Source organism: Arvicola amphibius, chromosome X (assembly GCF_903992535.2).
Source record: "Arvicola amphibius chromosome X, mArvAmp1.2, whole genome shotgun sequence".
Classification (NCBI taxonomy): domain Eukaryota; kingdom Metazoa; phylum Chordata; class Mammalia; order Rodentia; family Cricetidae; genus Arvicola; species Arvicola amphibius.
This window is the reverse complement of record NC_052065.1, coordinates 43554769-43568543: the sequence shown is the minus strand read 5'-3', so window position 1 is coordinate 43568543 and position 13775 is coordinate 43554769. Positions and strand designations below refer to the sequence as shown.

Below are 13775 nucleotides of genomic sequence, written 5' to 3'. Positions count from 1 at the left end.
ATGCAGCCAAACGGGAGCTGCCTTGTCACAGCTAAGTCTACAGAAATCTGTGAATGGCTAGTCCTGTTCCTAAGCTGCTTCCAACTCTGTGGTGCAATGTGGCTTCCAGAGTCTCCTATGGGGTCAGACTGAAGTTAGTCTCAACCTCTTTTTTTTTTTTTTGGTTTGATTCACACTCATACCACAGACATCCTCATGCCACAAACATGTTCCCTCCTTCCCCCCTTCATCTGAGAGAATTCTCTAAACAAATTGCTTCTATAAGGAGCCCCAACCTAAATGCTACTTATGTGGAAATTTCTCAAAGTCTAAAATGCTTAATTATTCTGATTTGCCCAGAACTGACAATATTTTCTGGAATTGGACTATTTCACGGCTTGAGTCTGAAAAGTCCTGGAGAAGCTTTGATGAGTGGTTACCATTATAGCATATAAACATAAGTTGGGAGATTATTAGATGAATGGCAGTATTACTGGATACGTTTAAAGGTGTGTTGGCCCCTCCTGCACTTTATTTGAGATAGGACTTAATTATTGTACCTGGTTAGCCTAGAACTCACTGGGTAGATCAGGCTAGTCTCAAACTCACAGAAACTCATGTGTCACTGCCTTCTAAGTGCTATGATTAAAGGCATGTATCACCATGCATGCCTTGTTTATTCTATTTTGAAAAAAAATTAAGCATGTAAGGAAGGGAGTTGAGGGTAAAAAATTGGTGGCTTTCAAGATGGAAACAAATTATTTTGCTCCATTTATCAAGGGGAAGTTATAAAAGCATGGCTTCACTGACGAGAGAAAACGAATTAAGCAGGGATATTATTAAGACAATTAAGATTATAACACCTACAAAAAATAACTGATCAGTTCTTTCTTTTTACAGTGTCTCATGATCTGTGATCAGAAAGGTTACTCAATGGAGTTCACAGCTTTTACATTCAGAATAAATAACAAAAAAGAAATTCATTTTTCTTTGCCACCAATAGAGTATCATACTTAAAGAGATCATCGGGTTAAAAGCTGAAGTATAAAAATTTTATCTTTAGTGTTTTTTCCATTATGAAAATATTATGTGCTCATAATAAATAAGCTGCAAAGTACAAAGAAAAGACAATAACTATTTACATTTGGATGTACTTTTATTTTCTGTCTTTCTGTGAATTATTTTCTGTTGTTTTATTTTTAACATAAAATGTGATCATGCCATAATTTTGAAGACAATATTGTCCCTTAATATTTAATGTGGCACAGAATACTTTTGTAAAAATGACCACATAAAGATATGAATGCTATAGTCCTTCCTAAGAACACAAAAATCATATTATATATTTAGTGTCAGCTGTATGAAGTTACAATGTTAAATTTTCAGAACACTGTGGATTAACAATATCAGGAATAATTTTATTATCGCTTATCATTTTTGTGATAAGAATTAATTCATTCTGTATTTATTGAATGCCTATCAAATATCCAGGTATCATCCTAGAAGAATATTGTTATCTCCAAGATTAAGCAATTAGAGTATTCCCATTGAGTTTTCCATCTGTTCATTAATTACAAAGATAATTATTAAGACCTTATAATGTTTGAGGCATTGGACTTTCACATTAGATACATGTTTAGAGGTGATATTAGCTACTCACGTTGAGATTCAAATGCAAGATGATAAATAATATTGTGTGAGAAATTTGAATCTAAATGGTTCAACTGCCAAGATGAAAGCAATCATGATAATAAGCTAACATAAGTAGCAAACACAAGTGTAGCAATTAATTTGTCCCAGGAACTTTTCTAAGGGTTCAATACATATTAGCAATTTGATATTCTTAATGTTACTGTACTTGACTGAACTCAAAATCCTACTGGTACTAAAATGCATTTTGGTATAGCAGCTGCTGAAGCATATATGAAAACTTATATTGTAAACATTGATGAAATATGGGCATGCGTTATTTTTCCAAAGTTTTAAATAATAATTAAGGAGACATTAAATCATGTGTTGGGAGCTGTGAACCCCCAGATCCTGAATTTCTTGTAAATAACGTGTTAAGCTTGTAGCTGCTCTGACAACGAGACCCTCAGGAGTTCCTGATGCCAGGGGAGTGGTTTCTGGTGGGTTTGGCTGGGGCGTGGCTCTCAGTTAAGGATCCTATATAAGCTGCCCCTGGACACAATAAAGGGGGCATTCCTGTTTCAAGGATGACCTGTGTCTCTGTCTGTGTGTCTTTGTGTGTTTAAATCTCCAGGCCCTTGCCTGGCTTGCGAATGGTCCTGTAGTGCAGGCACCGCAAGTACCGTACTGTCACATAGTACAGGCGGGCAGTACAGTCATCTATAAGGTATCTGAGTGAGAATTCAAACCTAGTCAGTCAATATCTACAAATTACAGCTGTCTCCTGCTCCCCCTTTTATTTAAATGAGAAAGCATTTGCTTTGTTGCCCAGGTTGGTCTCAGCTAATTCTTTTAACTCACCCTCCCTAATGGCTCTAAATACAAACGTATATCACAGACACTTCTTTTGGAGGGGGGTTTAGACAGGGTTTCTCTGTGTAGCCCTGGCTGTCCTGGAACTTGCTTTGTAGACCAAGCTGGATTCAAACCCATAGAGATCGTTTTTCCTCAGCCTGCCAAGTGCTGGACTTAAAGGTGTGTACCACCATTCTCCAGATTCAGTGTGTTCTATGCCTTGTTAAATGTCAAATTTGTTGTAGATGAAAAAAAGTGCTTCCGTAGTTGACTAAATATGAAAAAGAACCAGAGTCTTTACATCCTCTTCTTAGAATCCCAAAGACTCCCAAAGATCCCAAGAAGTCCACCAGGGAAGGGCTGTCCATTTCTGTAACCGTCAGGGACAGTCATTAAAGTAATATAGAACATTAATGTTTTAAGAGGCTCAGCTTGGGAAATGCTCCTCTGAGGAATTATAGAACTTATATCATATTAAGATACCATGAGTTCTTTTAATTGCTACTGACGGGCTTTTATCTTTTGCACAATTTATTTGTTCTCGGTAAACAAATCAAAATGTACAATTCAGAATAGATGCCCACAGAATGGAAAAATAACCCGAAAGCCTTCTTGAATACTTGAAAAGTATAGAAAAGCCAATATTTAGACACTCACACCATCAATGAGTACTGGATATTGATCACTGACATAAAGAGCTTATATCATGGCACCTACAACCTCATAATCACATATATTTTATATTGCATTGAAATTACAATACATGAAATAATTGAAGCTATGCTGTTCAAATTTCTCACTTTTCTGGGTTTAAGCTGAAAGAATGAATTAGGAGTTTTGGAGTTTTAAAAGCAGGTGGAAAAACAAGTTAGTGCTTGTCAAAGGACAAGACTCCAAAGCAGCTTCTTTATTAACCAATGGCAATAAAACATATTCATTGCATACAGAGGGGAACCCCATCATCATAGTTTACAGGTTTCTCTTTCTCTCATTTCCACTCAGATCTACGGCAACAGAAACAACTTATTTGGCCAGCGAAGACCAGGTCATCAAGAGAAACTGTGGCTAGTCTGTCTCTTCTGCTAAAACAGACTGCTGCTCAAAGGAGACTCATTGCATGTATCTGTAAAAACGCTGGTGCTAGGTAAGGAGACAAAGAGATAGAAAGCCTGATAGTGGGTAAGTGCATGGTTAGTTTGTGACCCGCTAGCCTTTTCCTTCCCTTTGCAATTGGTAAAGTTCAGAAATCACTCTCCTGGTGAAATTCGAGATATCCATCAGTGTGACTATGGGACAAGGCCAGTTCAGGCACCCTCTACTCTGCTGCCCAAGGACCTAGCTGGGGACATCCTTATGGACACCTGTGATCCCCTCTAGAGCCAAGTCTCTTGCCAACCCTAAAATGGCTCCCTTAATTAAGATATCTTCTTCCCTGCTCCTATACCCTTCCTCTGTCTCAACCCTCCCACTCCCCCAAGCTCTCCCCAATCCTTCCTTTCTCCCTTCTCTCTCCCCATCTCCCCTTCCCATACCCCACCCCCACCCCCATGCTCCCAACTTCTTTCTGGCGATCTTCTCTGCTTCCAATTTCCAGGATGATCTATATATGTTTTTCTATGGGTTCACCTTATTATTTGGCTTCTCTAGGCTTGTGAACTATAGGCTCAATGTCCTTTGTTTATAGCTAGAGTCCACTAATGAGTGAGTACATACCATATTCATCTTTTTGGGTCTGGGTTATCTCACTCAGGATAGTGTTTTCTTCTGTTTCCATCCATTTGCATGCAAAATTCAAGATGTCATTTTTTTCCACTGAATAGTACTCTAATGTGTATATGTTTCACACTTTCTTTATCCATTCTTCTATTGAGGGGCATCTAGGTTGTCTCCAGGTTCTGGCTATTACAAATAATGCTGCTATGAACATAGTTGAACACATGCTTTTGTAGTATGATATAACCTTCATCTGGTGATGGATAAAGATAGAGACAGAGACTCACATTGGAGCATTGGACTGAGCTCCCAAAGTCCAGTTGAAGAGCAGAAGGAAGGAGAAGTTGAGCAAGGAAGTCAGGACAGCAAGGGGTTGGTCCACCCACTGAGACAGAGTGCCTGATCTAATGGGAGCTCACCAAATCCAGCTGGACTGGGACTGAATGAGCATGTGATAGAACCGGACTCTGAATGTGGCTGACAATGGGGGTTGACTGAGAAGCCATTGATAATGGCACTGGGACTTGTTTCTACTGCATGTACTGGCTTTTTGGGACCCTAGTCTGTTTGGATGCACACATTCCTAGGCCTGGATGGAGGGGGAGGGCCTTGAACTTCCCACAGGGCAGGGTACCCTGCCCTCTCTTAAGACTGGAGGAGAAAGGAGGAGGGTGAGTAGGGGAGCGGGAGGGGAATGGGAGGAGGGGAGGAAGTAGAATTTTTTGAATGGAAAAGTAAATTGCAAAAATAAATAAAAAAGAAATCACCCTCCTGCTATTCCTAGTAGCCTAGAAATGACCACACACAAAAGCAAACACTTCTAGTATAACCTTGGTATAACTTTAAAACATATTTATTTTTATTTATTATGTGGTAAGAAAGCTGTTTTATTTTTATAGAAAACAACTGGAAAGAAAATAAGTGACTTCCAAGATGCTCTACCTCAGACACCTAATTTCTTGCGCAACTCTGATAATCCATATGGAAAGTTTTACAAATCAAAACAAAGTTTAACTCCACAGCTATGTGGTTAGACATTTATCTTGCAGAGAGCATCTGAGATGTCTGAGACCAGGAACCATAATATTGGATACAATAGTGAACATTTTGAAATAATCTTAGTATTAAAAACCCTTAGAATTCTCTTGATAAATCTGGCACAGCCACAGAAGGAGACATTGTTCAGCTATCAAAATTATTAATTGAAGGATTGTAGGAGCTAGAAGGATCAAGGACACTACAAGAAAACCCACAGAATCAACTAACCTGGGCTCATAAGGGCTCACAGAGACTGAACCAACAACCAGGAAGCCTACATGGGACAGACCTAGGCATTCTGAATATATGTTACTGATGTGTAGCTTGGTCCTCTAGTGAAACTCCTACCAATGGGTGCAGGGCCTGACTCTGACTCCTACTGACTTTCGGGACTATACTCCTCATACTGTTTTGCCTTGCTCAGCAATACAGAAGGAGGTGCTCAGTCTTACAGCAACCTGATATGTCATGTTTTGTTGATATCAAGGAGACCTGCCCTATTCTGGATGGAGACGGAGAAGGAGAGGAATGGGGGTAGGAACAGAGGGGGGATGTGGGAGGGGCTGAGGAGGGAGGCTATGGCTAGGATGTAAAATAAATAGATGGATAAATTTATTTAAAATTATTGATAGAATATGTAAACAAAAGTATTTTTAATATATTAGCGAGGGGAAAATCAAGTCATAAAACTTTATTTTTTTTTGAGACAAGGTCTCATTGTGTATCCCTGGCTGGCCTGGAATTCACTATATAGTCAAGATTGGCCTTGGTGTATCAGTCTTGCTTCCTTTTTCAAAATTTCTACTTGATTTAAAAAGGAAAAGAGACCAGAGTTATAGCTCAGTAGTAGAGCCCTTGATAACATGCACAAGGGCTGTTGGTTTTATCTCTGGACTGGGAGAAGAGAAGAAAAAGAAGAAAGAAAGGACAAGAATTTGAACCCAGACAAACAGAAAATGTATGAACTAAATTTTGGAGAGTGTTGTATCTGAGTAGTGGAATTATTGATAACTGTCCCTTTCCTGCTTACCCTTATGCTCTAATTTTTTCTAGATGAATGTATATTGCCTTTGAATTGAAAGAAGATAACATGAAGACTCAATCCATATTTAGTCTCCCTGTCCTATTTCTGTAACACGACTTCAAACATTTTAGCATATTTTTCCACACATAAGTGGAGCGTCTATGTGTATTTTGATGTTCCATATGGATATTCAAAATAATTCTGACTTCTAGGACTGATCCCATCCAGGCAGATCAGGTTCTTTCTGCGTGCACATGGCCACAGCCCTGACCTTTCTGGATTGTGTGCTAGGATTCAGTAGGAAAGGTGTGAAGATGCTTCACCTAGTTCGTCAAAGCCCAGAGCTTATGGCTGACATTGTCCCACCAGAGAGCCATCCATCAGGCTTATGGATTTTTTTTCCCCATTAAAATGCAAATAACCAGGGAGAAGTATACATTAAACTTTACTTGTCACCTGTGTTAAATGAGCGTAACGTATCATTTTCTGGGAATAGGTTTTAATGGAGGAGACATGGGAATTTAAGGGGGGAGCAGAGAGAAGAAAGTATGAATGAATATACATGGTGTCTGAGGATTAATTAATATTCATAATAGTGATGTTTTTATTTATGGTTTATGAGTCACTAAGGAGCATGTTATCACGTTTAAATTTAATTAGATTAAATAGTCTAACTGTTGCCAAGACAATCTACACTCTTTAAATTTTTTCTAATGGCATTGCTAAAAGCTGTAGTCATGCTCATGAAGAAATACCCACTTAACTTTCCCCTTTTAACTTCGAATCATAGTCATGTGTGGTATTAAAAGACTGTCCAAATAACCACTGAGGGAAGAACAAGTCAAGAAACTATGATTATTTCTTACTTAATCCATTATTCATGCATATAAAAACAATACTAACATTTTCTAGGAATTTTTGTTGTTAAAGGTAATGACCAACTGGAAAAAAAGAGAAAATATCTACTCTAATACATTAGAATATTTTTGAGCATGGATCTTTCCATTAACTAGTGGAGAATAGAAAAGATAGAAAGGGACAAAAATTAGCAATCCGAGAATGGATTGGGACTGGGATGTGGGCTCAGTGGGAGAAGCGTGTGCTGCGCAAGCATGAGGGCCTGACTTCAGACTTCAAGCAGCTACTTAAGAGTTGGCAATAGTGGTGTCTCTGTAATGGGTGCTATAGAGGTAGAAACAGGGCTATCTCCAGAACTAGCTAGTTTGTCATTTTGTATGGATTGGTAAGCTTAAGGATCAGTGAGAAATCCTGTCTCCAAAATAAAGTGGAGCGCAGTAGAGAAAGTCATCCAGTATTGACTTCTGGTCTCCACATGCGTGTGTGTATACACTACATCCATACCTGCATGCACATGTGTACATGCCCACATTCAGAATTACATATAGCATACAGGTACAGACAGACAGACAGACAGACAGACACACACACACACACACACACACACACACACACACACACACATCAGTTGTTTGAAGGGAGACCCTGCAGAATAACTTCCTTCTTATACATAAATTAAGTTGCAGTGTAGTGGTTAAAAACAGACTCTGTAGCCATTTTCTTAAATTTGAATTCTGGCTCGCATATACACCACTTGTGTGAAAACAGATTTCTTAATTGCATTGTCAATAAAAGGAGTATAATTTCCTCATCATTAAGATGACTTTAATACTGGAACCACCTCACGGACAGTCTAGAAGAATAAAATCAATTAAATATATAAAATATTACATATCACAAAATAACTGCATTAAGTGATGTTAAAACCATCTGCATAATTACATAGGACCAAAAATATACTAATTATATGGAGTAGAACTGTGGTTTTTAAGTACTCCAATACACACACACACACACACACACACACACACACACACACACACACCACACTTGTTTCTATGGAAATGTATTATATGTATGTATATATAACTTACAAATTACAAAGCAAATACATATATATATATATACATTTCCATAGAAACAATATAACCATAGAGATATTAAAATTTAACAAAACTAATTAGAGGAAAAGAGGTGGTTGCAATTAGATATGCATTGTTATACTAATAGAATGTTCCAGTAAAACTTTCTGTAAACTAAAGCTGTCTTTATTAGAATTAATTTCAAAACATGTAATTTTATTAATAACATAATGTAATTGACTAAAAAATTCCATGAACAAATTATGAAAACTGGTAAAGAAAAGGAATGGTAAAACTGAAGGCTAAAGTGAAGGGAGGATAATTAGGGAAAGACAACAATTGGGATGAAAGAATTTAATGACTGTCATTTAGAACTACAGAGGGCTGTGGTGTCTCATGTCTGTAATTCCAGCACTTCAGGGACTGAGGCAAAATGACAGTGAGTTTGAGGTTGGTTTCAGGCACATAGTGAAACCTCCCCTTACAAAAGCAAAGGCTAGGAATTTAGCTTGGTGGTACAACACTTGCTTAACATTAACACGGCACTGAACTACATCTTAAGCACAGAAAACAAATTAGACTCATAATAACCTGTATTGAGCGATGTTATGAGTATATACTCACAATGATCAGCTTTGTAAAGTAAGTTGATACAGGTAATGATATTCAAAGCATTAAAGAAATCGGTACTGGAGAACAAACTACAGGAAACAATTGTTTTAGCTGAGGAGTAGAGACAATGATCTAACTAGGCTGCATTTTCCACCAAGGTACACGTCAGGATGAAATAGACCTCTATTGTATAGAAATGTCTGTTAAATCATCCCTTCCTTAACATTGAGCTACCAAGACACAATGAGTGGGTTAATCAGTGAACAATGAAAATGACTTACTGGAAAGGAAGTGCTGGGATGCTGGGCCAAAGTCCCTGTGGGCTTCATGCAGCTGCCTGACCCGATCCTCCACAGCCACCTGGGAGGAAAAGAATAGAAATGATATTTTCTCATCACCTTTAGTGAGGAACACTTAAAACACTGTCCCTTCACGGTAAGATGTTTTCTGTCTGTAAGGCTAAGAACAGCAAAGCAACGATTCATAACTCTGGTTTTAATATGTTCTTAACTGTAAATGGTCTCCAAGACTCATTTTTATCAAACCAAGTTCAAACACATAAAATTTACTCTATTTTGACAGTTTTACAATCATACATTTTATGCTCCCTTTATTGGAAATCACAAATAAAGTGCACATTATAATTTATTTTACAAAATTCTGAGAAAATTGTCACAAGATATAGTGAGTGCCGATAGGATCTTGTAAAGGTATATTTGGTTTTGAGTCTTAGTTGATTATTTTTGACTAATGCTAAATTAGTTTTAATAGATTATTGCTAGTTATAAAGTGATAATTCTTAACAGTGAACAAGCAAATGTTGATGACAATTAGCCTGGCACTGATATTACACACCTGAAATTGTAGCACTTGAGAGGCAGGATAATCATACATTAAAGCTATCTAGAGCTACATAGTGTGTCCCTGCCTCAACTCAACGAATGAGAACGGAGCAAATTGAAACAAAAAGCACAGTAAGAAAAATCAAGCTAAAAAAGCATGAATTGGAAAGAGTTCAGTCAATAGAGGACTTGAAGTCACAAGTCCAAGTACTTGAGTTTGATGATTTCTGGAACCCAAGTCAGTGGTTCTCAACTTTCTTAATGCTGCGACCCTTTAATACAGTTCTTCATGTTGTGGTGACCCCAGCCATAAAATTATGTTATTGCTTCAAAACTGTAATTTTGCTACTGCTATGAATCGGAATGTAAATATCTGATACATAGGTTATCTGACCCCTGTAAAAAGGGTCATTAGACTTCCAAAGGAATCTTGACCCACAGGTTGCGAACCACTGACTTAATTAAAAGTACTGGTACATGCTTATAATGCTAGGTAGTGCTGGGGAGGAGGAGACAGGAGCATCCACATGTTTTTCTGGCTAGTCAATGTGCCTAATTGATTTTTCTAGACCAATGAGAAACACTGTCTCAGAGAAGGTGTATGGTGTTCATGATGCTGACACCTGAGGTTCTTTTTAGGTTCCCACATAAATACACACATGTATGCACATGCGCCTACACACACATTCATGTAAAATCACACACGTGCCCACACACACACAATACAAAAGCAGAGGTAAGGATTAATTTGTGGTAACGTGGGGTAAGAAATGAGATGAAAGAAATTTTCGGAGTTCAGTTTTCATCGCATTTAGAAATTAATAAGAACTATGCCCCAGGCAGTATGGAATCAAGCTTGTCATTCTTTTTTCCTATTAGGCTTTTCTATAATGCATTTACAGACTGTCCTGTTTAAGCTTACTGAATTTCATTCTTTATAGGAAAAGGGGGAGACCTTTTGGAAGGTGTGAAATGATATACTTTGTCATCTGGCATTTCACCAACTCAGTATTAGTGGTGGCCCCAGGCATTCTCCTCAATAACTTTGGATCTTAGTGTGGTTGTCAACAGCCCATGCTAAACAAGGAAATGTTCAGAGATTGCCCACAGGCACCAGAATTTAGGTTCCTGTGCTGTGGAGAATCATCTATAAATAAGGCAGTTCTCAATCTCATCAAGTAGTCTAAACTAATGTCAACACTGACTTTCCAATATCAATGAAATACCTAATGTATACCTAGTAATTTTTCTCTTACTTTTTCTCTAGCTTTGTCTATCTTTGGTTGGGATGCATTAAGCAGAGTTTCAAGATGATGCAGGATTTCCCTTACTATTATACACAAGGAAACTCTAGAAACATTTCAGATTTGTTTGCCCAGATTTAGATCTTTGTTCTTGCAATCATACTCTATCTTTCGAGACCACCAAACATCCATCAGTTCTGCAATATTCCATATTATGGGGGTTTCATTCTGCCATTTTCCTCTCCAGAATGCCCTAGCCACCTTCTCTCCCACTGATAGTATAATAGGGTTTATATGCTTTATTTTTTATCTCCAAGGTGAGAATTAATTGCTTCCGCAGCATGCTCATAGCACATGGTTTATAATGAGACATTTGAATAATATCATTCAGTAATAGAAGGGAATGAGTGTCTCCTAAAATAGAACACGAACCTCTTGGTGGTAGGGGCTTCTCCTTGCATGTGTGTATCTCCACTCCTCCCTTTATATGACTCCCTGAACCCTGTACAGAGGAGGTGATTGCAAATATTTGTTTAATGACTAATTGACAAAATAAATGGATACTGTATCTGTATGTGATCTCTCTCTCTCTCTCTCAAAATTTGCAAGAGGCAGAGGGAGAAAAAACAAAAAAGAATATCAACGAAACCACCAATGCTGATTGTATATCTGTGGTAGTCAGTTTTATGTATGAATTTCATCATTCCCAGAACAGACATTATTTCTGAGTGTATCTGTGAAGGTATTTTTAAAAATTATTTAAAAAATGAAATTAGTATTGAAATGTATAGTTTCTGCAAATTAGATTGCCTTCTTCAAGATGGGTATGCTTTATGCAAATCAGCTGGAGCCCCGAAACAATAAAGGTAGCCTCTTTTCTGTCATGGTCACCTACTTTAGCTGCCCTGTGATGGACATTTACTATTTTGCCTTTGGAACTGGAGCTACGCTCTACCACCAGCTGTTCCGGTTCTCTAGCATGCTGACACAGGATCACGGAACTTCTTAGCCTCCATAGTCTCATAAGACCTCCCAAGAAAATCTGTCTGTCTCTCTCTCTCTCTCTCTCTCTCTCTCTCTCTCTCTCTCTCTATCATCTATCTGCTCTCTCTCTACCTCCCTTCCTCCCACTTCTCCCATCATCATCCATCTCTCTTCCCCTCCCACTAGTGTACTAGGGAATTTTGACTAGTATAATGTCTCTGTAGATTTTTGCTCTTATGGTTAATAAATGGAGAGAGATAAGGTATAATGAGCAGGGTATCATATACAAAACAAAATGGCTAACATTTATTTAACACTATGTATATAGAAATACAAGTTGAAATTTAATGTTTACAACAATTCTATAACAAGTAATAGTACTCCTTAATTCTATCAGTATAATAACTGAGGCATGTAGGTTTAAAAAACAAACTTGCTCGGGCCAGGTAGGGTGGTATATCCTATAATATTTGCCAACAAATGGCCAAAGTAGAAAGATTGCAAGCTCATGGCCAACCTGAACTACATAAAAAGCTTAAAGCTAACCTAGGCTACAAAGCAGGCACCTGTCAAAGCAAAACAAACAAAATGACCAACAAACAACTTATTACTGAACTTTAATAAGCTGGAGAATTAGCAGTGAGAATATTTAAACTTATTCAGTCTGCTCTTTTATTATTAGTATTATTATTGAGTTTTATTGAGCTTTATATTTTCTCTCCTCCCCTCCCTGCAGTCTGCTCCTAATAGCCTTGTGGAAGATTAAAATAGAACATGGTAAATATTTGGAAAGCAGTTAAATTTTAAATTTCTATTTCAGTGTGTGTGTGTGTACATTCATGTGTGTCTGTGTGTTTACGCCATGCTCTGGGTTGAGTCCAGTGCCTTTACATTCTAAGGAAGTTCTTTATCACAGAGATATGTCACATTCCATAAATGTCTTCATGTTTTTATCAGTTAATTTATCATATTGAAACCAAATCAAGTGTGTACCTCTACAAAACATTAGCCATCAGTGCATTTTACGAACCAATACAAGGCCTCTTCTTAGTCTTTAAGACTATGATATCATAAGCTTTCAGAGAAAGGCTATGGAAGAACAAACATAAATGCATGATGAAAGATATATTTAGAAATTTAGAATGTATCATTTCATGAACAAATGAATCAGGAGATGAATGTGAAAGTTGGGAAATAGAAAGGAGAAGATTGGTCCATGATCAGAGATCCTTTTTTTTCATACTGTCTAAGAAATCCTCAGGAGAAAATGAGGCTGAGTTGTGAGTGTGGCACAAGCCAAGTCCTTTAATGACAATGGTGGCCACTTCACAGGGACCACTTAGATGTAGCACCTGAGTCAATTACAGCCCCTTACTTTCTAAAAGCTATGGCTAAAAATTTGTCATACAAGGAGAACAATGCTAATTTCTAGTGAACACCCAGGATTATCAAGACTTGAAAATCAGATCAAAGTGAATTTCTCTCCCTATGACTCAAACTTAATGAAAACATATGAGGAGACTCAAATTAAAAAAAAATGTATCCTGTACTGAAATAATATTCAGGAAACATTCCTAAAATAGCTGAGAATTAAGCATAGTTTTTTTTTTTACTTTACAAATTGTCACAGGAGAAAGGTTTCCTGTAGCTTGAGTGTAAATTGACTAAATAAATAATTGTGAGAAAGAAAAATGTGAAGGTAACCAAGGTTTTCACAGACTATTGTTCCTTACCAACAAAGCAATTCATTCTGGGAGCAATTATTTATGGAAAACAAATTTGATAAGCTTTGAAAACAACAGTGCAAACATATCAGACCTTTTGAACCGGCTGTGTTTTTAACCAACATGAGATAATATATAAGCCAAAAAGTCAGAATCAGAAACTAGACACCAGTACTTTGCATTCTGGCAAT

The 13775-nt window shown here is 37.5% G+C and overlaps 1 protein-coding gene across 1 annotated transcript in view; it reads right to left on the bottom strand.

Annotated features, from left to right (window-relative positions):
* Dmd (dystrophin) overlaps window positions 1–13775 on the bottom strand; it is a 1847711-nt gene that overhangs the window by 231316 nt on the left and 1602620 nt on the right. The window contains 1 exon segment of the mRNA XM_038316167.1: window positions 9072–9150. Within this exon segment, the coding sequence (XP_038172095.1) occupies window positions 9072–9150 (79 nt within the window).